The 26,831-nt window shown below is 29.9% G+C and overlaps 13 protein-coding genes and 1 non-coding gene across 14 annotated transcripts; 5 read left to right on the top strand and 9 right to left on the bottom strand.

Moving 5' to 3' along the window:
- Positions 1–35: 35 nt before the first annotated feature.
- Positions 36–1,364, bottom strand: YTM1 (Ytm1p; the record flags this gene model as incomplete). The annotated part of the gene is made up of 1 exon (XM_046080649.1): positions 36–1,364. The coding sequence occupies one exon, from the start codon at positions 1,362–1,364 to the stop codon at positions 36–38; it is 1,329 nt and encodes a 442-aa protein (XP_045936314.1).
- Positions 1,365–1,916: 552 nt separating this feature from the next.
- Positions 1,917–2,123, bottom strand: SCDLUD_002206. The gene has a single exon (XR_006829214.1). It is a non-coding gene; the product is annotated as a snR8 (small nucleolar RNA).
- Positions 2,124–3,055: 932 nt separating this feature from the next.
- Positions 3,056–4,039, top strand: FSF1 (Fsf1p; the record flags this gene model as incomplete). Its single annotated transcript, XM_046080650.1, has 1 exon — positions 3,056–4,039. The coding sequence occupies one exon, from the start codon at positions 3,056–3,058 to the stop codon at positions 4,037–4,039; it is 984 nt and encodes a 327-aa protein (XP_045936313.1).
- Positions 4,040–4,263: 224 nt separating this feature from the next.
- On the bottom strand, positions 4,264–5,577 carry ERG12 (mevalonate kinase; the record flags this gene model as incomplete). Its single annotated transcript, XM_046080651.1, has 1 exon — positions 4,264–5,577. One exon carries the CDS (start codon positions 5,575–5,577, stop codon positions 4,264–4,266), a length of 1,314 nt encoding a protein of 437 aa, XP_045936312.1.
- A 770-nt stretch (positions 5,578–6,347) lies between these two features.
- On the top strand, positions 6,348–8,942 carry VPH1 (H(+)-transporting V0 sector ATPase subunit a; the record flags this gene model as incomplete). Its single annotated transcript, XM_046080652.1, has 1 exon — positions 6,348–8,942. One exon carries the CDS (start codon positions 6,348–6,350, stop codon positions 8,940–8,942), a length of 2,595 nt encoding a protein of 864 aa, XP_045936311.1.
- Positions 8,943–9,066: 124 nt separating this feature from the next.
- Positions 9,067–10,500, bottom strand: PAC1 (Pac1p; the record flags this gene model as incomplete). Its single annotated transcript, XM_046080653.1, has 1 exon — positions 9,067–10,500. One exon carries the CDS (start codon positions 10,498–10,500, stop codon positions 9,067–9,069), a length of 1,434 nt encoding a protein of 477 aa, XP_045936310.1.
- A 1,927-nt stretch (positions 10,501–12,427) lies between these two features.
- On the top strand, positions 12,428–14,476 carry HRK1 (putative serine/threonine protein kinase HRK1; the record flags this gene model as incomplete). The annotated part of the gene is made up of 1 exon (XM_046080654.1): positions 12,428–14,476. One exon carries the CDS (start codon positions 12,428–12,430, stop codon positions 14,474–14,476), a length of 2,049 nt encoding a protein of 682 aa, XP_045936309.1.
- Positions 14,477–15,129: 653 nt separating this feature from the next.
- On the bottom strand, positions 15,130–16,347 carry PNT1 (Pnt1p; the record flags this gene model as incomplete). Its single annotated transcript, XM_046080655.1, has 1 exon — positions 15,130–16,347. The coding sequence occupies one exon, from the start codon at positions 16,345–16,347 to the stop codon at positions 15,130–15,132; it is 1,218 nt and encodes a 405-aa protein (XP_045936308.1).
- Positions 16,348–16,740: 393 nt separating this feature from the next.
- Positions 16,741–17,112, bottom strand: RBL2 (Rbl2p; the record flags this gene model as incomplete). Its single annotated transcript, XM_046080656.1, has 1 exon — positions 16,741–17,112. One exon carries the CDS (start codon positions 17,110–17,112, stop codon positions 16,741–16,743), a length of 372 nt encoding a protein of 123 aa, XP_045936307.1.
- Positions 17,113–17,312: 200 nt separating this feature from the next.
- On the bottom strand, positions 17,313–18,821 carry DSE3 (Dse3p; the record flags this gene model as incomplete). The annotated part of the gene is made up of 1 exon (XM_046081430.1): positions 17,313–18,821. One exon carries the CDS (start codon positions 18,819–18,821, stop codon positions 17,313–17,315), a length of 1,509 nt encoding a protein of 502 aa, XP_045936306.1.
- A 1,099-nt stretch (positions 18,822–19,920) lies between these two features.
- Positions 19,921–20,976, bottom strand: GPN2 (GTPase GPN2; the record flags this gene model as incomplete). The annotated part of the gene is made up of 1 exon (XM_046080657.1): positions 19,921–20,976. One exon carries the CDS (start codon positions 20,974–20,976, stop codon positions 19,921–19,923), a length of 1,056 nt encoding a protein of 351 aa, XP_045936305.1.
- Positions 20,977–21,428: 452 nt separating this feature from the next.
- Positions 21,429–22,487, top strand: RPN8 (proteasome regulatory particle lid subunit RPN8; the record flags this gene model as incomplete). The annotated part of the gene is made up of 1 exon (XM_046080658.1): positions 21,429–22,487. One exon carries the CDS (start codon positions 21,429–21,431, stop codon positions 22,485–22,487), a length of 1,059 nt encoding a protein of 352 aa, XP_045936304.1.
- A 712-nt stretch (positions 22,488–23,199) lies between these two features.
- COX10 (protoheme IX farnesyltransferase) lies at positions 23,200–24,639 on the top strand (the record flags this gene model as incomplete). The annotated part of the gene is made up of 1 exon (XM_046080659.1): positions 23,200–24,639. The coding sequence occupies one exon, from the start codon at positions 23,200–23,202 to the stop codon at positions 24,637–24,639; it is 1,440 nt and encodes a 479-aa protein (XP_045936303.1).
- A 235-nt stretch (positions 24,640–24,874) lies between these two features.
- On the bottom strand, positions 24,875–26,416 carry GCD1 (translation initiation factor eIF2B subunit gamma; the record flags this gene model as incomplete). The annotated part of the gene is made up of 1 exon (XM_046080660.1): positions 24,875–26,416. One exon carries the CDS (start codon positions 26,414–26,416, stop codon positions 24,875–24,877), a length of 1,542 nt encoding a protein of 513 aa, XP_045936302.1.
- Between the last annotated feature and the right edge of the window lie 415 nt (positions 26,417–26,831).

Here is a 26,831-nt window from a genome sequence, read left to right as displayed (position 1 = left end):
TCCCACAAATTTGAAGACATATATATTATTATTACTTAAAAGTTTTCCTTATTTATTTGGATTTTTTTATCTTGACCACCACTTACAATACCAATTTTTTCAGTCCAGTCACAACTAAAAACTTTCTTATCGTCGCTACTTAAGCCAACAGAGTCTTGTTCTCTAGTTATTGTATATAAAGGTTTGTTGGACCTGACGTCCCAAAGCTTGACGGTACCGTCGTGTGATCCACTTGCAAACATATATTGATTAGTTGGGCAGTCGCTTAAGGAAACAACAAAGTTTTTGTGACCGATCAATTGAGCGTTGGTTACTTTTGTTGTAGTACGTGGGTCATGCAACGTTATATGTCTGGCACTAGATCCACATGCTAATAAATTAATTTGAGGCAACTGCAAAATACTTAGTAAAGAATAAGAAGTACTCTTAGTATCCACACAACGATTTGTGACCAAGTCCCATGTTTTGATTGTATGATCTTGAGAAACAGAATAGGCCACAGTAGTATCATTATGGTCAAAGATGACATCTTCTACTGGTGAGCTGTGTGATTCTAATATGGCAAGTGGCGAGCGTCTTCTTATAGATCCATCTTTCAAGGCAAGCTTCCTCCTTTTCTTGGCAGCAGTGGAGCCGACGTTAGTATTATTGGTTGATTCATCCATTGGATCGATTAGAGACATTTCTTTATAATTCGTTGACCAAACACAAATGGTATTATCATAAGCCGCAGATAAAATACGATTATTGTCAACGGCACAAGAAACAACGGGTGCTTTGTGGCCTTCTAAAATTGCCAAAGTTTTTCCTTCTTCGATTTCGTCGCCTTCGTTATTAGTATTAGAATCTGATTTCGTCTTCCATAATCTTAAAGTACGATCGTTACCACCAGAAACCAACCTGGTATCGCTAATATACTTAACACAACGGACGGGAGCCGAGTGGCCACTATATTGCTTTTTAACTTGCCCGCTTAAATCCCAAGTGCGTACAATACCATCGTATGAACCACTGATGATAGTGGTATCATAATGATCCAAACTACTGATCCAATCGTCATTATTAAAACTATTCAAGTAGCTTGGTGGTAAAACTGCCCTTTTATATTCTAAATTCAATAAAACTTCACTACTTAAACCATTTGTAACCAGGTAATCATCTAAGGTGCTGGTTAATAGCTCACCATCAATTAAAAAATCAAATGGTACTCTCTTATCTAATTTCAATAAATGATTGACAATCTCACTTAAACCGTATCTTTTTAAGGTAACTGGTGCGTATAATGGTGCGTCTTGAATTTGTTGTAAGTTTTCGTCTTGCTCACGAGTGAAAAATTTTATTTTAACCTGGGAAGTGTCAGACATATTTGGGTGGGTGTATATATATATATATATAGATAGATAGATAGCCTTGTTTATTTAGTCAAGGAGAGAAGTTATTTGGGTATAATTTTATATTAGTAATTGAACTGCACTAGCTATAATGTACATGTTCAAGATGACCTATTAAAAAAGGGGGAAATGATGAAGGTAGTACAGTTAGAATTTAAAATTTATAAAAAAGAAAAAAGAAATTATCCTTGCTAAGTTTTTCAAGAAGAAGGAAATGGAAATGGAAATGGAAATGGAAATGGAAATGGAAATGGAAATAAAAAAAGAAACGACTAATTTTTCAATTTTTTTATTTTTTTTTTTAACAAAAACATTTCTGTATGTGCGGGTAATACGTGGCTCTTTGTTTACTTTTTCTGTAACGTTCAAAAGAAAGCCTTTTGTAGAAAACAGAAAAAAAAAAAATAAAATAAAAAATATAACTTTAAATATACAACGTTGCAAGAGCTACTTAAAATAACATTGTCAAGAAAAACAAAGCATTTACGCCAATAAATTAAAAAGATAAGAGGAGATTCATTATGTATTTGTATCGATTACGCAGTTACCAGTAATTGAGTATCTAATAAAGAAAATTAAAAAAAAAAAAGTTCAATACCAGTATGAGGACGTGCACGATATTAATATTAAAATATTAAACTTGCTCTAGCGCTTCTTTTCCCCTTCATCCAAAAATTCATCTGTAATACACGAATGGCAAAGTGAATAGAAGGCTATAAAAATATGTTTCGTATCATCTTTTTTTGTAATTTTTTCTAACATAATCAATAGAATAACAAGATTTAAAATTAAGAAAAGAAAAATTAATTTTTTTACACTTGGTAGCTTGAAGCTTTCTACTTATATAGTATAAATCTAAAAATTTATGTAAATTTTTTTAGAAAAAAAGAAAGCGGAAAAGTGTATACAATCAATGATGTTTTTCTTTTTTTTAATTCGTAATTTGTGATTCTCTAGCCCGGGTAATGATATTTTTAAAAAAGGGCATTTTTTTTTGGCAAGAAAATATTTGAAATAAGAGTGAAATTTAGTATATGTTGTTAATGAAAAAAAGGAGATATATAAAAAAAGAAAATATAAAAAACCTTTTTTGGAAATTGCACAATTGATAATCTCGATAATATTTTAGATAAGAAAGTGGGAATATAATAATTGTATTGTATTGTATTATACAACTACCACTATAAATTTGAATATATAAACAAATCGAATTATTACTACCGGTCACGGATAAATATTTCTATGTGCTCTGCGTACTTATAAACTTGCATTATTCATATTACCGTTTAAATTAATTCTTCTTAATAGAGTAGTTCGTACCGCCGGTAAAAAATCTATCAATTCTTTTTTACAAGGCGAAAAATGCAAAATGGAAAATGCAAAATGAAAAATGGAAAATGCAAAATGAAAAATGAAAAATGAAAAAAAAATATCTTTTATAAATCTAATCAGAAATACTATAAAAATATAAGGCATATATTAATTATTTGAAAAGAAAAAAAAAAAAAATTTTTTCAAGGTTGGAAATTACTCAATTTACTAATTATTTATCGAGATCCAACTCTTCATCACAAAATCTTGAAAATAATATAGCATCAACAACACAAAGATAATATTTATCTCTCAAATAAATAAATAAATAAATAAAATAAAAAAAAAAAAAGATGGCATCTTCTGTTCCAGGTCCAATTCCATTACCACAATCAAGATATGATTTAAGCACTTACTGGGGTCGTGTTAAACACTGTGCCGAGGTCAGTGATCCAAGAATGTTGCTTACTACAGATGAACAGTTAGAAAAAGCAAAAAAAATAGTAAAGGATTATAGAAACGGTATTTTAAAACAAGCTACACCTGATTTTTGGGATGCCAAAAGAAAATTAGATTCCACCATTCATCCAGATACCGGTGAAAAAGTTCTTCTACCATTCCGTATGTCATGTTGTGTTTTATCTAATTTAGTTGTTTGTGCAGGTATGATGACACCTGGTTTAGGAACTGCAGGCACAATTTTTTGGCAATGGACTAACCAATCCTTAAACGTTGCCATAAACTCGGCAAATGCAAACAAATCTCACCCAATGAGTACAAAAACGTTATTGTTTAATTATGCGGTTGCTGTGTCTGCCTCTTGTTCTGTTGCTGTGGGTTTGAAGAGTTTGGTGCCGCATTTACACAGATTCAGTGCTAATACCAAATTGATATTGACTAGATTGGTTCCATTTGCTGCAGTTGTATCAGCAGGTGTAGTCAATGTTTTTCTAATGAGAGGTGAAGAAATAAGAAAGGGTATTAATGTGTTTGATGATAACGGTGACAAAGTTGGTGTAAGTAAGATTGCTGCAATTAATGCTGTGGGGGAAACCGCATTGAGTAGAGTCATTAATGCCACTCCTACCATGGTTATTCCACCATTGTTATTAGTTAGTTTGCAAAAAAATATTCTAAAAAATAAAGGATTGGCCATTACTCAATTAGCTAATTTAGGTTTGATTAGTTTTACTTCGTTTATTGCATTGCCCTTTGCATTAGCTTTATTCCCACAATATGAAGATATAAAACTATCTCGTTTGGAGCCTGAATTACAAGGTAAAAAAGATAAAAATGGTAAATTAATTGAGGTGGTGCATTTTAATAGAGGTATGTAGTTTTTATTTTTATGTTCTCATTGACTCTTTTTTTAAATAACCCTATCTATATTTTCAAGTTAATAAAAAAAAAAAAAAAAAAATTAAAGGATGCTTTATATCTTACTTGTTAATATAGCCGTTGTTATTGTATACTATATGATATAACTTACACATTTTGACATCTCAAAATTTTTCAGCCATACGTTAACAATATATACATTCTGCTTCCTCCCTACCCCTTCTTACAAAATTGTATTTAATTGCAATAATTGTAACAATTCTGGTGTAAAAATTTGATCGCCTGCACTATTTTCAGTAAATGCATTTAAGATTTCCCCTCCATTTTTTTTCGATAAATCTATAAAACATGAGCCAGTACCACCCAAGTCCGTGTCAAAATTATCGTAACCGTAACGTTCGTGTAACGTGTTTTTAAACTCTTCAATCTTCAAACGGTCCTCTTCGTGATCTAACAATATAGTCAATGCACACCCACCTCCACCAGCACCGGTTAATTTAGTGCCTCCAATTTTTAGAGTATCACTTAAAAGCTTAATCTTTTCTAATCCTGGGTGAGAAACCCCAATAGACACCAATAACCCATGATTTATTCTAACTAATTCAATTAGTTGAGGCAGCGAAGTCTGTGCATCAAATTTTTTCAAAATTGAAGCACCAGTTTCCGCAATATACCCCATACTAGATAAGATTCCTTTCATTATCTTAGGGTTTTCTTCACACAGTTTACGAACATCAGAAATCAATTTCTTTGTAGATTTAGGTATCTTCGTGTTGGTTAAAATCATTGGGATTTGTGGGAAATTTTCAATAACTTCTAGTTTATTTTTACCGTCAACTTGCTTCTGAAACAAAACAGCACCGCCAAATGTAGCTACAGCATTATCAATTCCAGAGGGTGTTCCATGAGTACACTTTTCGCCGATATACGACCATTTGTTAATCATTTTTTTATCCTTTTCAGATAAACTCATACCGGAAAGAATGCCACCTAATTTGCACATGGCTAATGTTAAACATACACTAATAGATGCACTACTTCCCAAACCGGCTCCAACGGGCAAATTGGACTTTATGGTAAATTTCACACCAGAAACTTGAGGACACAAATTGAAGTATAAATACAAAAAACATAACGCTGCGTAATAATGAAATTGTTTTTTCTCTTCAGTTAATGTATTTTTAATTATAGTATCTATGTACTGCGTTAATTCATCTTCCAGTTCCAAGTCCAAGTCTGTGGTGCCTTGGTTATGCTTAACAAATATTTTTCTGCATTTTTCCAAATCAAATCCATTTGTAGAAGTAGCAGAGGAGGGAAAAAAATCTTGTGTGTACGACCATTTATGATCAAATTTAATATCTGGAAAGTCTAATTCAATTACATTTGGTGAACTAGCTTGTGTAACCAACAGATATGATCTTAGGGAAGAAACAGCAGCAGCAATTACTGGTTCTCCATAAACAGCAGAATGTTCACCAAAAATAATAACTTTACCTGGTGCAGATGTTATGAAGGGCTCTATAATATTTTGCATGTAAATTGGTACCTTTTAAAGGGAAGGAGGGTTTATGCTCACAAGTGTTAATGGTTTGAGGTGGATAGAAGAACAAGAAAACAAAGAATAAAAAGAACAAAAGATAAAATAAAATAAAATGAATTTATTTTTTTATTTTTTTATTTTTTTATTTTTCCTAGGAACATTATCTACATTGGGAACTTTGGTAATTGTATTGAATGGATTAAATTAAATTGAACTACATTACATTAAAATTGAACTTATTGGATGGAAAAAAAAAAAAATAAAACAAAAAAAAAAAAAAAGAACAAATTTACTCTTTTTTCGTTTATAGGGAAATAAAACAGCAGTAAATTATAATAGTTGTTAATTTGTTTATTGATTTGGTTTTAAACGACTCTGAACATTTTTTGTGTTTGTTGTGTCCGGGTATCATTGTACAATCTTTTATTTCCATTTACCCATCACAAATCACTTCCAACGAATTCAAATCATTTCCAACGAATTCAAAACAAAAAAAAAAAAAGAAAAAAAAAAATAAATAAAAATTTTTTTTGTTTTTTTTTACCCTTTTTGTTTTTGGCTGTAAAAAAAAAAAAAAAAAAAAAAAAAAATTATACAGTCAACTTACTATAAAACAGTATTTGTTTGTACACTTCACTTTCAATGTCTTACATTCACTTTTATACTGTTCTTATACCATTTTTATTTTTATAATAATTTTCATAAAAATACAAATCAAATAAACTAAATAAAAAATAAAAATAAAAAACAAAACATATCAAATTATGACCTCAGTGGTTAATGAGAAGGATGAAGCCATTTTCCGTTCTGCGGAAATGTCTTTATTTCAATTATTTATTCCAGCTGAAAATGCTAGAGAAACTGCTTATCAATTAGGAGCTAGCAAACTGGTACAATTCCGTGATTTGAATCGTAAAATTCGTACGTTTCAACGTCATTTTGTCGATGAAATCAGAAAATTAGATAATACTCAAAGACAATACAATTATTTTGCTAAATTATTAGAAAAGTATAACATTCCAATTTCTAATACTAGCTACTACTTGAATGATGAAGATGATGAGGAAAGTTCCGAGGGAGGTAGATTAAGATTGATTAAGAATTTAAGAATTCCTACTACCGGAGAAATTGATGAATATTCTAACAACGCTACATTGTTGGAGCAAAGATTGACCGAGATGGTTGATGCCTTAAACAGTTTAGAGTCTTCTAAAGTTGATTTGGAACAATTTAGACATGTTTTGAATGCTGGTGATATATTCTTTGATGGGAACAACAGGAAAAAGGCTAGAACTACAAGCATTGTTAGCCAGCCTGATTCTATTATCATGGATGGAAATAATGTATCAGAAAATGCTAATATTAGTTTTGTTACCGGGTTGATACCAAGAGATAAAATTGGTACCTTGGAACAAATCTTGTGGAGAGTATTGAGAGGTAATTTGTTTTTCTATCATTTAGAAATTGAAACTCCAATCTATGATAGTAAATTAAATAAAGAAGTTGCTAAAAACTGTTTTATTGTTTTTTCTCATGGTGATTTAATCATCAATAGAATCAAGAAGATTTCTGAATCCTTAGATGCTCAGTTATACGATATTTCTTCAGACTCTGTTTCCCGTACAAAACAATTACATAACTGCAATGTTAGATTACAAGATTTGTACACTGTGTTAGAAACCACCAGGACCACCTTGGAAAGTGAGTTGTATGCTATTGGTAAAGAGTTGAATTCTTGGGCATTTGATGTTTCTAGAGATAAACAAGTTTATAGTATTATGAACTTGTGGGAATATGATTCTGCCAATAGAAAAACGTTGACTGCAGAAGGATGGATTCCAACTGATGAGTTGAACTATTTGCAAGCAGTGTTAAACGGTGGTGATGAAGGTGGGGCCACTTTTGGATCTGCTAATAGCGGTATCAGTGAAAGTAGTAGTAACAACAATGATATACCACCTTGTATTATCAATGTTGTATCGACTACCAGAACACCACCAACGTTTCACAGAACCAATAAGTTTACACAAGGGTTCCAAGACATTTGTGATTGTTATGGTATTGCTCAATACAGAGAAATCAATGCTGGTTTGCCCACTATTGTTACGTTTCCGTTTATGTTTGCTATCATGTTTGGTGATATGGGACATGGGCTTTTGATGTTCTTAGCAGCTTCTGTGCTTGTTTTGAATGAAAAAAAAATTGGTAGAATGAAGAGGGATGAAATTTTTGATATGGCGTATAGCGGAAGATACATTTTGTTGATGATGGGGTTATTCTCCATTTATACTGGGTTTTTGTATAATGATATGTTTTCTAAGTCTTTGACTTTGTTTAAGAGTGGTTGGAAATGGCCTTCTGATTTTAAACTTGGAGAGACCATAATGGCTAAGCAAGTTGGGGTGTACTCCTTTGGTTTAGATTATGCTTGGCACGGCACTGAAAACGGATTGTTATTTTCCAATTCTTACAAGATGAAATTGTCCATTTTGATGGGGTTTATTCATATGAGTTACTCCTATATGTTTTCTTTGGCCAATCATTTGTTTTTCGGTTCTGTTATTGACATTATTGGTAATTTTATTCCGGGACTGATTTTTATGCAAGGTATTTTTGGTTACTTGAGTGTTTGTATTGTTTACAAGTGGGCCAAGGATTGGATTAAAGACAGTAAGCCGGCACCAGGTTTATTAAATATGTTAATTAACATGTTTTTAAGTCCTGGGGTTATTGATGATGAGTTATATCCACATCAAGCTAAAGTACAAGTTGTTTTGTTGTTGTTGGCGTTAATTTGTATTCCATGGTTATTATTAGTCAAACCATTACATTTCAAGTTTACGCACGGGAACAAGAAGCATGAATTGTTACCACAATCTGAGACTGCAGATGTTGAGAATCAACACGTTGCCGTAGTTCATGGGGAAGATAGTAATGATGACAACGAAGAAATTGACGACGACGATGACGATGAAACTCCTCATGAAGAAAACTTTGGCGATTTAATGATTCATCAAGTTATTCATACCATTGAATTCTGTTTGAATTGTGTTTCTCATACTGCATCATACTTGAGATTGTGGGCTTTATCCTTAGCACATGCCCAATTAAGTGAAGTTTTATGGACTATGACAATCCAAATAGCCTTTAACATGTCAGGCGTTATTGGTGTTATTATGACAGTTTGTTTATTTGCATTATGGTTTGTTTTGACCTGTGCTGTTTTGGTTGTTATGGAAGGTACATCAGCAATGTTACATTCTTTACGTTTACATTGGGTTGAATCTATGTCTAAGTTTTTTGTTGGTGAGGGTATTCTATATGAACCATTTAAATTTGAATTTCAAGAATTACTTTGAGTTTTGAGTTATGAATTTTTTTTTTTTTTTTTTTTTTTTTTTTTTTTTTTCCTTCTATTAAAATCTTTTTCAATACGTACCGATATATATACATATATATATATACATATATGTAAGGCCATTGTTATATAAATATGTTAACTTTGCCATCTATTCCTCCACTACATATAATTTTTCTATGGTAATCGACTTGCAAACAATTTATAAAATTTTTGTTATGGAAATTGGAGGTATTATTGTAAAGTATATCACCCGTAAGCATATCCCAGACTTTAATTGTAGAATCATCGCTACAACTATAAATTAATCCTTGTGGGGGGTTGGTATTAGACACAGTAATGTGATATGCCAATTGTTTTACCCATGAGGAATGGCCTTTATAGGTATTAATTAACTTTAATTCCATATTTTTATTAAACAAATCGGTAATAATATCTGTGGTAGTGTTAGAATAATTTTCTAAATTTATAGGCAATTCCCATAATTTAATAGTACAATCCCTTGAGCATGAAAGAATATAAAAGACTGAATTATGCTTGAATAGTTTAATGTCTGTGATAGGTAAATCATGAAACTTGAGATTATTAAAGTGCAACGCGCTATTAATTAAGCAGTGAGATAGGCTAATGGTACAATCGTTGGAGCCAGAGACTATAAAATGAAGGTATACGTCAATACATCTACACCATGTTAAATGGGCTTTAGTGTTTTGGTTAATTAACCAGCCATTATCTAGATCATAAGATCTTATGGTAGAATCTCTGGAACATGTGGATACAATGGAGGCATTATTGCTAGCACCAATGTTATGGAACTTGACACAAGATATTATGTTTTCATGGCCACTTAATTGCCAAATAGGTTTTAAAGTGGGCATATTTTGTGTATCATTAGTAGTAGTAGTAAATTCCCATGTTTTAAGAAATAAATCTTTTGAAACGGTGGCTAGACTTGTAGTATCATTATCGTTAATGGATATATCTATACTTGTTACACCTTTCATATGTGCATTAGGTATATATAGTATTGGAATGGAGGTATTAATTAAATTATAGCAATGTAATGATCCGTCTTCGCACCCAATGAATATAAGTGGTGCTTTAGGATGTAATTTCAAACTAGAAATTGAAGTATTGTTATTACCTAATACTATTTGATGAGTTGGAAATTGGGATGAAGGTAGCCATATTTTATTATTGTTATTATTAATGTTTGGGGTATTATTTGTACCATTATTATATAATTGTTTTTCCAAATTTATAATTTTCTTTTGTAGTCTTACTATGGAACACCATTTCCGTATTAAGTAATCATCTCCTAGAGCCGTATTATTGGTAATTAAAGTATCTATTTTATTAGTTTCAATATCTAACAATTTACAAACATCTTGGATAATTTGGGTATTGTTATCATTGTTTTTGTTCTTTTTGTTTTCCTCTACATTTATTAAATATTGTATAATTGATAGATTTAATAAATTCTTTTGTTCCTTACTTAACAATAAAGAAGATAATTTGGAAATACTGGTGCTGATACTAGTAGAAGTTGAATCATCCATTTAGTTATTTTCCTTTTTACTTATTTATTATTGTTATTTTTTTTTTTTCTGTTTTTGTTTATGTATTTATTAATATCTATTAGAAACCTATAATTTAAATTTATTTCTAGATATTAAGAATTAAAAAAACGAAAAAACGAAAAAAGGAAAAAACAAAAAAACAAAAAACAAAAAACAAAAAACAAAAAACAAAGAAAACCGAAGAATGTTAACTTTTTCCAATTAGAGCCGTTTCTAGGATAGTACTTAATTCTAAGATAATTATAAATAACAATAATTTGATATAAACATTTGCTTCTTTCTTAGAAAGGCATTTTATAATTATAGAGCATTGATTATTGATTATCTTAGCTATAAACAGGCTTTTCTTTTGTTCTTGTTGGTATTAAACCAAAATTTAAGATATTCGTTCTAAATCACAAGAAGGGTTCTATTTTTGTATTCGGATATATAACATGCTCGGATTACATGATTATTATGACGTTGTATTTTGTCTATATTCATTTTTCCTTTTCTTTTTTTTTGTTTAATACGACAAGATCATTTAATACGTCGGGCTAAGATATTACGTATAGGGATGTAACTGATAGATGCTCTTTTTAATATTGTAATGGGGATATTGGATATATACTAAATGGGAGGAAGAGATGGAGAGAGAACGGGAAACAGATTTAATGCAATATAATACGACCCTTGGAAGCTCTCCACATGATATTATTCCGAGATCGGTAAATTGGTAATTCTATATGCACAAGATAATTATTATTAGATATATTTAGCACTTGAAGGTGGGGGAGGAGTTAAAAGAAAAGGATATAGAGGGTGAATGAAAAGGCTGTTGGTCCCTTTATATATATGGTAGATAGAGATGAACTTGTCAGTAATATTGGAAATAAAACATTAAAAAAAGATTTCGTTATTAGTTTTAGTTTTAGTTTTAGTTTTAGTGATGGTTTATTTTAAGTAGTAAAGATAATGGTAAATAATAATAGTGGTATCTTATGTGGCCGCGTGGTATGATTAAGATTTACTCCACCCAATTAACCAATTCTAATTTGCCAAATAAAACAAAGAAAAAGTAGTATTAAATGGTTAAGAAAATATTTTATTTGGGTTTTTAGTATGTATATCCATACGTGGTGTACGGATGTATGGGGGGGGGGGATACGAAAGAAGAGAGTAACTCCTATTATTTATTTATTTATTTATTTATTTATTATTCTTAAAAGGAAATAGGGAATGCGTACTTAGAAACCACTGCACACGTGATTTTTAATAGGGAGAAATATAAAAGTAACGCTAACAAAAGAAATTGAAATTGAAATTGAAATTGAAAAAAGTGGGTAGCAATTGATAATAATACTAATAATAAAACCTTCTCTTTTTATTTTATTTTATTTTATTTTTAGTTATTTTCCCACATAACGCTTGTAATTTTAACTTCACTTTTCCTGTTTTAATTTGAAAAAGGAAAAATGTATTACAAAAAAAAAAAAAGATTTTACTTTGATATCAATTTTCTTCTTCTTCTTTTTCTTCTTCTTTTGCTTCTTCTAATCCTACTTTTTTTACTTTCACTTTATATTAAATCTTAAATACTTTTTTTGTGCTTTAATTAACTTTAAAATTAATGTCTAGTTTTGTTTCAACTTTTTTTTTCTTTTTTCTTTTTTCTATTTTTTTTTTTTTCTTTTCTTTTCTTTTATCTTTTTTTTGCTATTCCTTCTGTCTCTCCCACAGCTTTATCAGATTCCCATCTAATGCTAATATAAGCTAAACCTAAATCTGCCAATCTACTACTACCAGCGGTGCCCAATACTAACTAGTATAACATAATATTACTAAACTAAAATAGAATAAAATTACAATCTCCTTCTCTTTCCTTCCCCCCTATAACGAAGAAGAAAGAAAGAAAGAAAGAAAAAAAATGTTGAAATTATTTAAGAATAAAAATAAAAGTAATAGTTCATTACACCATCACAATCAACACCACTCTTCAGATAATCATCAAGATGATAATAACGGTGGTAGTTCATATATACACCACTATGGTACAAACAACACCGTAAACACCAGTCCTGCTAATAACGCCAATAAGACTACCTTTTCTAGAAGTGGTTCACCTACAGAAAATAATTATAACACCTATAGTAGTGCTGGTTCGCCACCCCCTAATAATAACCCAACTTATCACCATAACATAAAGCCACATAGATCCAAGTCATTTTTAGGGTTTCAATTAAATAAGAATTCAAGTAATGCTTCTAGCTCTTATTCTATCCAATCTCCTGTCCAGAGCAATGAAGACATTATAAACCATAATCACAACAACAACAACAACAACAACAACATCAATCATAACCACCATCACAACAACATCAATACCCATTCTTCTATGGTCGAAATTAAAAGATTTTTTAGGCCACACAATTTAAACCCTAATAATATCATTACAGGAATTGAACATTCTGTAGGTGTTAATACTGGTTCTGGTAACAACAATCATCTTTTATTAAGAAATAATGCTAATAACAGGGATAATAGTAGATCACACTTTGATCACCATTCACATACTCAATCTGCCATACCGCCGAGTTCTGATTCTACTTTGTCCTTGGGGAATAAAGCAAATATTTATCATGATGACGCCATTTTAGCTCAGAAATACGGTAAATTAGGTAAAGTCTTGGGTAGTGGGGCTGGTGGTAGCGTTAGAATTATTACTAGACCATCAGATGGTGTTACCTTTGCCGTTAAAGAATTCAGACCAAGAAAGGCTGATGAACCCGTGAAGGAGTATGCAAAAAAATGTACTGCCGAGTTTTGTATAGGTTCTACTTTGCATCATCCTAACATCATTGAGACTTTAGATATTTTCAGTGATGCTCAACAAAATAAGTATTATGAAGTGATGGAGTATTGCCCAGTTGATTTTTTTGCCGTTGTTATGAGCGGGAAAATGTCTAGAAACGAAATCAATTGTTGTTTTAAACAATTAATGGAGGGTGTTAAATATTTGCATTCAATGGGGCTAGCTCATAGAGATTTAAAACTAGATAATTGTGTTATGACAAGTGAAGGTATTTTAAAATTAATTGATTTTGGCTCAGCTGTTGTTTTCAAATACCCATATGATAATCATATCACTTTGGCCAGGGGTATTGTTGGTAGTGATCCATATTTAGCTCCTGAAGTGCTAACTTGTAAGAAATATGATCCTCAACCTGTCGATATTTGGAGTATGGGTATTATTTATTGCTGTATGGTATTGAAAAGATTTCCTTGGAAATCTCCTAGTAGGTCAGACAAGAATTTCCATTTATTTTGTTTACCTGACGAAGTAGAACATGATTATGTGGAGAGCGCCAAAAAACATGCGGAATTATTGATGAAGTTGAAACTGGAAAAGAAACAAAAAATGCTGTTACAAGAGCAGCAGCTAAGAGAAAAAGATAATGCCATGCATGAAGAACCTGTTAAGAAAGATGATAATACGAATATTTCCAATAAAGATAACAACCCAACAGATATATCATCAACACAAAAGAAGGAAGAACCACCTCAACCACCAAAAAATAATGATGAAACAAAAAACAATGATGAACCAAAGGCGAATGACAATTCCTCTCAAATAACCTCATGGACGCAACAACCCGAACATCATCATCATCATCATCATGAAACACACCCAGAATATCGCCAACAACAGACGACTGCTACGAAAAAACCATTACAAGGCCCATATAGATTATTCAGGTTACTACCACATGCCGCTCGTCCTATATTATCCAAGGTATTAGAAGTTGATCAGACTAAAAGAGCCACACTGGAAGATATTTTTAAAGATGAATGGTTTATTAACATTAGTTATTGTACTTTGGATAAGAAGGGTCATTTGATTAGGGGCAAAGGACATACTCATACTATAGTCAAAGAAGAGGATGCTCATCTAGAAAGCTATAAAGAGAAAAAGTAACGTGTTGACTCATTTTTTAATTTTTTTTTTTTAATTCCTTTCCTTTTCTTCCCTTCACACGTTTTTTTCTTTTTTCTTTTTTGGAAGAGAAATAAATAAGAGTAATGTCCATGTTTTTCTAGAAGCAATTTTTTTGATATTCTTTTTGCGAATTTTTAGTCTGGCTATTTGTTTTATTTATTTATGATTATTATTATCATCTATTTTTATTTTAACTTTTTGAAACTTTTTTCTTTAAGGGAAAAAAAAAAAAAAAAAAAACTAAAAAAAAAAAAAAGAAGGAAAAGAAGAGAAAAGTCTGCTTTTATGACATCTGTTATTTTTGCCATTTATGATCAATGTTACTTTAATGCTTTTTATTACTATTTAATCATGACTTAATTCCATCTCCAATATATATTTGTATATATATTATGTGTTTATTTTTATACTTTATTTTATTTTATATGTACATCAATTTTTATGATAAGATCATTATTTTTTGCCAATTTTATATTTGTAAATCTTTATAAAAATATATATTAATGAATATCTTGCAATGGGAAAAAGAGAGAATAATTAAATATTGAAGAGTAAAGAAAGAAAGAAAGAAAGAAAAAAAATAAATAAATAAATATTTATCTGTGTTTTTGTATTGAGGGATTTACACTTAGCTATCTACCATCATTTTTATCAAAATACCAACCACTATAAACGTTCCATAATCCAAATTTGTCATTAATCAAAGCTCCATCATCATATTTAAAAGATAAATATTTTAATATCCTATCATATAAAAATTGTGGATTCGTACGTGCTATTTCTAATAAGTTTTCATTGGAATAATACAAAAACCTATCGTAACAAAATTGGATTAGATCTTGTGTATTTATTTCTAAACTGGCGGCAGAATTTTCCCCATTCGTTAATTCTTTTAACATTAAAATATCATCAACGTATAAATATTTTAACCCCATTTCACTAACTTTAAACGAAAAATCTTTCCCACTTTTAGTCCTAGATGCTTCCTTTTTAGCAATCTTTATAGATTTATAATTTTTCAATGGTGACTTTTTTTGTAAGTCGATACCTAGGTAATCATGGAAATTGAGTAAGTTTATTTTCTGTTGCTTAGACCACATTTCAGGAGTCAAACAATTATATGGAATCACTTTTTTTTGTAAAAAATCACTGTAGTATAAAAGTATCGGGGTCATTTCTTCAAATAGTATAGCTAAAAGTATAAAAAAGGGAACCTTATTGTAATTTAAAAGATATTGATACCTTGCTTGGAAATCATCTCTGGTAGAAACTGGCAAATCTTTAGTAATTTCATTAAAATATTCATCGCAATCAATATTCTTAATGGTTTTGGTGTTTTTTTGGCGTTCAAGTTTGTATTTTATACTTTGAAATTCTATTAGTTTGGTACAATTGTTTAATAGCTCCTCAAGATTACCATTCTTGTTTTGAAACTTATACTTTTTATAATTTAGTATATGATATTTCAACCCATTATTTAAATAAATCTTTAAAATGTATTTTGATTTATACCAAATTTTTTTAAAAAAATTTGTTTTTGTTTGGTCCTTTCTTTCTTCCAATTGTAAAATCTCTGGTGGATAATTTGAAATTGGTAAATGTTTTTTATTAGAGTTGTTAATATTTTTAATACCGGTGTTTTGAATAAAAATTATTGGCTTGTCTACCAATTTTTTATAAATCTCCCATTTATTAGTAGAAGATGACAATGTATCGACATCGGAAGGATTGCAACTGGTGGCTATAGTAGTACAATATAATAGCTTTTTATTAACGCTTATTATGGCTTTGGTATTAACAAGAGTGTTATTAAGTGTTTGGTTTATTTTATAACCTTTGAAAACGTTCATTATCAGTTTATTTATTCCACCTCACTAGCCTATTTTGTTTATTAATGTACTCCTTCTATGTTAAATATTGGATTTCTTTTGATCTTTTCCAAGAATCCTGGAATAGTTGTATCACTTTTAACCTGTATATTAAGAATTAATAAATTAAAAAAATTGAAAGAATTTCTAATCGTTTTTCCAAGCGCGTTTCCATAAATAAATAAATAACCAAACTTTTTTTTTTAAGTGTCTTTTTAATACTCTTTACATACTGTATATATACATACATAATGGAAGAGTTTGTATGTGGAAAAGATAATTCCAGATCACAATCTGTTAATTTTATACATAAGTGCATTCTTTTTTAAAAATAAATATACACTTATACATCAATACATATATATATTACTATTATCAATCAATATTTTTTATAGATTCTTCAGACTCTTTTAGTACTTGATCTATTTTAGATTTCCAGGCATTATATTCATTTTCATCTATAGACCCAGTGCTAGTAACATTATTAGTGCTAGTAATATTTGACTCCAAATAATTGGTTAAATCTTGCTTAAATTCATCTATTTTATTATATAATGTGGGAAAAATTCTTTCAGTATCTTTCAATACCTCAATTTGCTTTTTTAAGTCATATGGATCCGATTCTGGGTTGTCCTTTAAATCATTGACTATTTTTTGTTGCTGTAGTAGTTCATTTTTATAATAATCTTGTTCTTTTAATAATCTTTCTAAGGATCTAATTTTGATTACCAACTTGGAAGGCGGCATAATCGTGTGTGGTTTATGGTCTTAGGTAATAACAACTGGTTGTTTTATAACTGGGTTTGTGATGATTATTATTATTACTTTTCTACTAAATTTGTTTTTTTTTAACATTTTTCAAAAAAGAAAAAAAAAAAAAACAAATAAACAAAAAAAACGCAAAAAAAAACAGAAAAAATCAAGAAAGATCACGTGAAAAAACCACCTCATACAATTTCCAAATCTTTAATTTCAGCTTCTAACCTTTCAATAAAAAAATCTTTATCATTCATCCCTCTTGCTAATACTTCCTTTTTGTTATCGTAAATAGAGTTTGTACTTTCACTATCAGAATACTCAACATACATTATGGTAGGTCTATCTATTCTAATCTGCTTTAAAACATGATGTTTCCTATTAATATTATCATTATTATTCTTTGTCTCTGACGCTGAATTTATAGAACCCTTTAAGAAATCATTTAATTCACTTATAAAGTTAGAATCTCTGAATTTCCATTCATTTTGTGCATTACAATTTTTTTCATTGATATCTAACGATTCAGTAGTGTTTAATCTTTCCATACTTGGGTATTCACTGATTGTACGTTCAAACTTCGTAAAACTGGCATTATCTTGTGCCTTTTTCCCCTCTATGATTCCAAACTCTTCTTTTTCGTAGTATTCTTCCCCTTCAGACAAAGAAGAGTTGGAATCTGATGTTTGTGTTTGTAATTTGTCACCTAATGACGAAGAGTCATTTTCCTCCTCAGTAGATGGTGTCTCAAAAGTATTTACGCTATATCTCATGGAAATATCCTTAACAGGTGTTTGAATCTTCTCCCATTTAATAGAGTCCTGAAAATGTTTTTCATCAATGATAAAATTAATATCATGTTTTTGTTGAATTTCTTCACACTTTTTAAAATTATTAACCACAATTTTATTTTTTACCGGTGGATGTTCCATATAAGAGCTTAAAATCTCTTCAAACAAAACCTCATTCGAACTTTTTTTGCTTTTATGTGTGTGTAAAGTTTCATTGCTTTTGTTTAAAGAGTGGTTATAATGAATTGTAGTTCCAGGTGCCATTTTTTGTTGTGGTAATGTCGGAAAAACATTATAAAATTGTTCAATTTTAAAAGGCTTTGTTGTGGCTTCTTTCCTAGCTGTCATTTCATTGTTACTAGGGCAAGATGCCGGTGGCGGTGGTCTTAAAAAGGTATTAGGACCTGAAGTACTTCTAACGTTGCTAGCCGTTTGAGATAATGTTTTATTTACTAATTTATAATCTACAGGCTTCAATTCAACTGCATCGTCTTCTATTCTGCTATTATTCGAATCATAGTTGTAATTTAATGCCATCTTAGTCTGCGAATGTGAAACTTTTTTTTTTTTTTGGAAAATTGAGCTATTTTTTTTTTCTCCTTGAGAAAGGTCATCGTTTTCTTGCTGCTGTCTTCTTGACTTATTTTTTTCGTGTTGGTGCCAAATAATTGGTATCGAACTTAGCCTTTTTTCTAATCTTACGGTGCCACCAAATTTTCTTGAAATTTTGGTAGCTTTTTTTGCATCACCATTACTTTTACTTTTACTTTTAATATTTGTCGTATCTGAGTCATCAAAGGTTGGTGGATCGGGTATTTGAGCTAATTCTTCATCCGTTAATGTCAAAGATGGTGGTTTTATAAAATCAACACTCCCTTTAATTTTTTGTGTAAAGAATTTTCTCGCCATAATCACTATTTTTATTCTTAATATTTATCTATGTATTTCCCAAAAAAAAAAAAAAAAAACTTTAATTTTACTAGAAATAGTATATAACTAAGAACAAAAAGAACATATTGCAGAAACTGTTAATCTTATACTAAAATAGAAAAATTCCCTTTTTTTTCAGGTCATTTATATACATATATATATGCTTGAATTTAATCTTTTTTATTTATTTATTTTTCTTTCAAGTAATTTAATCAATGTAAGTATTAAAATAGTGCTTATATATAATATAACGTTATATATAAGTAAAAAAAAAAAAAGATAAACAAAAAAAAAAAGCAAGGAGCTTAGGGGAAGCAACTGGAAAGTTCAGCAACAGTAAATAAAACTTTTAAAAGTATAAACTGTATCCTATTGGATGCATACAAATAATTACTGCTAAAAATAATAATTTTTAGTATCATAAACTATGTGTATTATTTTAATTTTGATATCTTTATAATATTCATTCTATTGTTCTTTTTTTTTTTTTTTTTTGTTAATATTATGTCTTCCCTTTCCTTAACGATTAAACTTTTATATTTAGAAAATTTAAGCTAAAAAATGACCAAAATTATAATTCAATGTTCTAATTATAATTTACAAGTACATAAGTACAGATAAATACATGTATATATAGATATATATATTTTTACTTAACTATAGCAGTAGTTAAATCCAGAGATAAAAAAAAAAAAATTAATTCAAAGTGAGAATTTTGTGTCGGTATAACCTTTTAATTATTGTTCGAATGTAAATAATAATTTATTAATGGCTGGTTTATTTACTGACATTTTTAAATGCCAGCCTTTTTTTTTTTTTTTTTTTTAATTTAAATTTAATTTTTCCTTATATTTTTTTCACGTGATCCCCCCCTCTCCCCTTCCCGCATATTCTAATTTTTTTTTTGTATTTTTTCTTTTGCGGACATCGGCATCGGAAAACTATCAAAAATTAAAACATAAAAAAAATATGAATAATATAACGTGATTATCATCATAGAGTACCAATTATAAATATATGAATCTATTAACAAAATATTAAATAAATTATAAATCATTCACCTTTTCAAAACGGGGACTTAGGTTTTCTCTTCCCATTCCTTGACAGCGCGTTCCCACTCAACTTCAGGATCCAATTCCTTGGAGAGGTTTTCTAAGGGTTTATCTAATATTTCTTGTTCTTTTAAAAGTTCTTTTCTTTTCCTTTCCTCTTCTTTGTCATATTCCTCCTTATTATCTATCCACCTCTCTTGAATATCATATACATTATTGGTGATCCCTGCTTGCTGTCTTGTTGCTTCCGCCCAAACAGTATCACCGCCTATCTCAGAGGCCCCAAAAACATAGCCATTAGCTTTATCAATAACCATTTGTAAATTAATCATGCTCTGTTTATCATCAATACATAAAACTTCGAAAGAGACTAAATTAAAATCACTAATAATTTCACTAATATTCTCGGTCAATTTTTTTAATTTTTTGCCCATGTATGAATTCTCACTACTCTCCTTTTCTATAATAGGTTGTAAATATTCTAATTCTTGAACATCTGTATAATAATCTAATCTGAATGGCAACTCATCTCCATATTGTTTGAGCATATCTATTTTCGAAAATACATTAATCTGAGGCAAATCCATCATTAGCATTGACCGTAGAGATAACAAAACTATACTAATGTATTGGGAAGCAGAATTTAAATAAATAGAATCTATTAAATTCACTACACATAATCTCAAATCCATCTCTTTCTCTAATCTTTTAAATATGTTGAATAAGGCTCCATGATGCGTAAAGAGTTCTACTTGTCCTGGACAATCAAACAATAAATAGCTGTTTTCTTCTTGTAATAATGATTTGACTTGCAACGAAAAAAGCTCCAATGAGTTTTCGACACTTTCCAAAGCATACATTAAACCACCATTAGGACCCAATTGCTTTTCATCCATAATTTCCTCCAAAGTAATGAAATCTCTTATATCAACAGCACATTGGTAGGGTAAAGAATCATTAGCTGGATCCATATTAATAATATTTACATTTCTACCAATAGCATTGAAAAATTGGTTGCATCCAAAACAATAAGTTGATTTTCCCGAACCCGGGGGTCCTATCACGATTTGACCAAATGGCATGTATGTATGTATGTATATATATATATATCTTTCTCTTATAAATTATTAATCTTTTTTTCAGTTCTAAAATGCATTTAATGTGGCACCAATAATAGTTAAAGGTATGATATATATTTAATACTTTGTAAATAATCCAAAAAAAAAAAATGGAAAAAAAAGAATAAAAAAAAAAAAAAGAACCGGACATCATTTAAATAAGATTTTGTTTTTTCGGATACATGACAAAAAAAATATGTTTTTTTTTGTTATCCTTTTTATTGCTTGTAAGTTTCGTTCAAAATAAATTCTAAACAGGTGGCAAAGAAAAATATTTACAATTTACAAACAATCATATATAAGATTTGTGATACTACAAGAACACCAAACTATTCATACAAGGTTATATATATATATACACACACACACATATATATACATATACATATACATATACATATACAAGCACATAGATAATGAATTTTGCACTAGAAGATAAATCAGTAACTGTTGCACCACTTGTTTTATTATCTGTTTTGGATCATTATGAACGTACCAACACTAAGGGACATAAAAGGGTTTTAGGTGTCATATTAGGCGAGAACAATCATAATTCCAACATTGTAAGAGTAACTAATTCATTTGCATTACCCTTTGAAGAAGATGAAAAAAACTCTGATGTTTGGTTTTTGGACCAAAACTATATTGAACAAATGATGGAAATGTGTAAGAAAATCAACGCAAAGGAAAAATTGATCGGTTGGTATCACAGTGGACCTAAATTAAGAGCCTCTGACTTAAAAATCAACAATCAAATTTTTAAAAAATATGCTAGTCAGCCAGTGCTTTTAGTAGTAGATGTTAAACAACAAGGAGTTGGTTTACCAACAAATTGTTACATAGCCATTGAACAAATTAAAGATAATGGTTCAAGCACTGAAAAGACGTTTATTCATTTACCTTCTTCTGTAGAGGCTGAAGAAGCTGAGGAAATTGGTGTAGAACATTTGTTAAGGGACTGCCGTGACCAAGCAGCTGGAGGGTTATCCATTAAGCTAACAAATCAATTAAAGTCTTTAAAAGGTTTACAAAGGAAATTACATGATATTATATTATATTTAAATAAAGTAATCGAAGGTAACTTGCCTGTAAATCATGCTATTTTGGGTAAATTACAAGATGTTTTCAATTTATTACCAAATTTGGGATCTAATGAGGGGGATGCTGTAATTAATGGTCTTGCCACTGGCACCATCACTAATAGTGATGACACCACTACCAACAATTTGCGCAAAGCCTTAACTATTAAAACTAATGATGAATTAATGGTTATTTATATTTCTCAGTTGGTTAGAGCAATTGTATCCTTTGATAATCTAATTGAAAATAAAATACAAAACGCTAAATTAAATAACAAGGAAAATAAAAAGGAGAACGATAAGGACACAGAAGAAGAAAAAGTTGATGATGTAGAGGAAGCAAATAAAGACTCAAAGAAAAGTGATGAACTGGAGAAATCAGAACAAAAAAAATAAATATAGTTTCGAAAAATAGTGAAATACGATTTTTCTTTTATTTATTTTTTTTTTTTTTTTTTAATTTTTTTTTTAAATTCTTTCCTTCTGTAATGATAATGAATGAATAAGTAAAGAAAAGGGGATACAAACCGAATAATGATATACTCTATATGTCATTGTTTTTTTCTTTATGTGTATAGTAATTTATTATTGATTCATATATATTTGCTACGAAAAACATATAAAGTAATATTATGGTCATAAGATCAATGTAATTTTTGACTTGATTTATAAATCCAGCTGACAGTAATAGAAGATGCCCACAATTATCTAATTTCATCTTTATTTTATACAATATTTATCTACTTACGCAGTAATTTTACTTCTTCTATCCAATATAATTGTTAAGAGAATGGGGGGTTTTGTCACTTATCCTTTAATACCAAGATTTACATAAAATTAATTGTATTGTGATACATTTGAAATTAATTCTGACCAGAAAACTTTTTTATACGTATTTGTACGTATCCGGGTAAAATACGTATAAAAAAAAGAGAGAGAGAGAATATACGATATAACTTGTGATTAAAGATTAATATAAAAAAAAAATTAAAGTTGCATTCAAGAAAACCCTAATAACACAACTTATTAAATTAAACACCAATTAAGTTTTTCTTTCTTTCATAAACAAAAACAACAAATAATAATAATAATACCAACATTAGTGTCAATGGTCAATTTAATACTTTGTCCAAGACCCATAATACATGCCGTTAGTAGAAATACCAACAGACAGTATTTTTCAACTAGAACTTCCATTAATGTAGCTGTTTCCATTTTAAATGGTGTATTTAAAAAAGATAATCAACAGGGAAACCGTTTTTTTTCAAATTCGTTTACAGAAAAACAACAGAAGGAGCCTACACCGCAAAAACCAATAGTTTCACGTTCAAATGCGTTGAATACTTCCCCAATAGAATTTTCCTCAAATTTATCAAATATTGATGCCCAATTAAGGATTCCTGACTCAGCCAAAAAAGTTTTTACATGTACGCCGGATGTCTCCGATAAACTTGACCATGACATTATTAGCGAACAGACCACTTCTAGTTATCCATTTAAAGTAAAATATGTTAATAAAGTTAAAAATACCAAAAATACTTCCTCTTCTTCCGCTCAGCAGGTAGATATAAAGAAAATTATGAATGCATATTTCCAATTAAGTAAACCAAGATTAACAGTTCTAGTCATGCTTAGTGCTATTTGTTCTTACGCATTATCACCATATGCGGCTAGTATACCTCAATTGCTATCTCTAACAGTTGGTACTACACTTTGTTCGACAGCAGCTAATGCTATTAATATGGGAAGAGAACCAGAATTTGATAGGAGAATGATTCGTACACAAGCGCGGCCAGTAGTTCGTGGGACATTATCTCCAAGACAAGCATTTACTTTTGCTGGTATATCTGGGACTTTGGGAACTTTGATTTTATATTTTGGGGTCAATCCAACTGTAGCCTTATTAGGTGCTTCTAATATTATATTATACGCATGGATCTATACTTCATTAAAAAGAAAACATATTATAAATACCTGGGTTGGTGCAATCGTTGGTGCAATTCCGCCCTTAATGGGCTGGGCCGCTGCTAGTCCTTTAACAGACCCCGGCTGCTGGTGCTTAGCTGGGTTATTATATGCGTGGCAATTTCCCCATTTTAACACATTAAGCCATAATATTAAAAATGAATATAAAAATGCAGGCTATGTGATGACTGCTTGGAAAAATCCAAAGTTAAATGCTCGGGTAGCTCTACGATACTCGTTGTTAATGTTCCCATTGTGTTTTGGACTTTCATATTTTGGTATTTGTGACTGGTATTATCAAATAGATTCTGGTATTGCTAATACTTGGTTATCGTTTTGGGCCTTCATGTTTTGGTGGCAACAGAAGAAAAACTATTCTTCCAAAATTTGTAACGACTCCATTGCATTCAACAAAGGTTTATCAAAAGCTAACGTATACGCTAGAAAAACTTTTTGGATCAGTGTGTTGCAATTACCAGCGGTTTTAATATTGGCCATATTACATAAGAAAGGTCGTTGGGATGGTATCTTTGACAATGACAACAACAACAACACTGTCATTACTTCTAAATCTGAAACATAGATTTAAATATATATTCTTTTTCTTTATAAATTTTGTATTTACCTGTATATATTTATTTATCCCAATTATCTATGTTTAATAAACATAACAAGCTAGGCTATTTTTTTTTTTTTTTTTTTTTTTTTTTTTTTTTTTGATAATTCAAGTGTCCAAAGGATAAAATATTTACTTATATAAGCAATCAAGAGCTCTCGAGTTAATTAATATACAATTAAACAGTTGTTGTTTACATCGTTTAACGTTCAAAAATGTCATCATCACCGTATTCATCATCGTATTCATATCCTTCGCCATCTTCTTCGTCATCTTCGCCACTAATTTCTTCACGATACATATACTCATCATCGTCATCATCATCATCGTCGTGGTCGTTGTCTTCATCATTTTCATTATTGTTATTATCTTCATCAGAATTGTCCGCCAAATACAAACTCTTCAACGTTTCTCCTTTCAACATACTCTTTTCTCCCACTTCATATGAGCTCTCTACATAACAATTGGTCAATTTACATTTTTTAGATATTTTAGCGAAGTTGCCAATAATACAGTTTTCTATATGACAATCGTCTTCAATTTCCAGATTGGTAAAGATCACACAACCAACAATACGACATTTCTTACCAATCTTACAATTATTCCCAATTACAGACTTCTTGATGTTAGTTTTTTCGCCAAAGGTACAATTTCCACCAACAAAAGAATCACCACCGACAGTAGAATTATTATTATGTGTGTGTGCCGAAGTATTGTTGCTGCTGTATGTTGATCTTACTTTTAAAATATATCTGTTTGCCTCCATATAGGAACTTAAGTTATTAGATCTCAAAAAATTACCAACTTCAGGGATAACAAATATACCGACAGTCTCCTTTTTGGTGGAATGTTGCCACGATCTTCTTGATAAATCTCTAAACACTTTAGTTAATGATTTATTACAATTTATTTTGTTTTCTGCATCACCCAATATGGAAACTAGCTTATAGGAACAAAAATATATGAACGAATTCAATAAAGTGGTAGAAACAGTGGCCTTGGGAAATCTCCACAACAATTGCGTTCTGATTTGTAAATACTTATTTTTATCAACAGATTCTTTGGAATATATATCTAATAATACAGGCGAGTCTTCTTCCTCAGAATAAACAGTGAAACAATTGCTTAATTGTTTTTTGTCGATATTCTCAAATTTATTTTTGTAATAAACCGACATACATAGGTTATCATCAGACATATTTAAAAATTGATAGGATAAAATTTGAGGTGGGATATCGGTGATAAAATCGCACGGCAATAGAACAAAATTCGATGTTATCTTAGGCAAAAGCTCCTTAGCCAAACATTCGCCAGTGTTTTGGCATTCTGATGAAATAAATTTTATCGGGGTTGGTTTTTTCAAATTATGAGATAAGTTAACGCCACTCGCAGAGCCATTGCCACTAGAGGAGTAATTATGGCCCACTGAAGCTGAGGATAGTGTTGATGATGAATTAGTGAAAGGTGAGACAGAATTTAAATTTTTCATTAATTTTTTATAAGATTCTTCTCTCCTAAGCAAATAGGAACCCAATCCTTCTTTTAATAAGTCTAGATCATTTTTGTCAATAACAACATTTATTTCTTTGAAGCCCGCTTGTTCACACCAGTCTAAAACATATTCAATCATTGGCTTATTGCCAACTGGTAACAAGGCTTTAACTATCCCTGTGTCCCCTCTAGTTTTAGAAAAGGGTTCCAAACCATGACCCTTACCACAAAATATAAAAGCTTGATAATCCATTATAGTTTTTTTTTTTTTTGTAATGCTAATAGTAATAATAGGTCGAAAATAAAATAATTTTTTTTCTCTTTTCTCTTTTCTCTTTTTTTCTCTTCTCTTTCACTTTTTTTTTTATTTGTATAAAAACATACAGTAATATGTCAAGTTGATGAGTAATTTTTTTTCTTTCAATAATGCGCTAAGCAAAAGAAAAAGTAAAAAAAGTTGGAGCAGAAACTTTTTAATTAAAACTTTTTGAAAAAAAAAAAAAAAAAAAAAAAAAAAAAAAAAAAAAAAAAAATTAACATCCGTACATTAAAAACGACAACTCCGTACAAAATGACTTGAACATGTAAATATTTTTTTTTTTTTTTTTTTAGATCTTTCAAGGTGGCAAAAAAAAAAAAAAAAAAAAAAACTTTAAGGTGAAAATACA

Source organism: Saccharomycodes ludwigii, chromosome II (assembly GCF_020623625.1).
Source record: "Saccharomycodes ludwigii strain NBRC 1722 chromosome II, whole genome shotgun sequence".
In the NCBI taxonomy this organism is placed as follows: domain Eukaryota; kingdom Fungi; phylum Ascomycota; class Saccharomycetes; order Saccharomycodales; family Saccharomycodaceae; genus Saccharomycodes; species Saccharomycodes ludwigii.
Note: the sequence above shows the minus strand (reverse complement) of the source record. Positions and strands in the feature narration are given on the sequence as shown.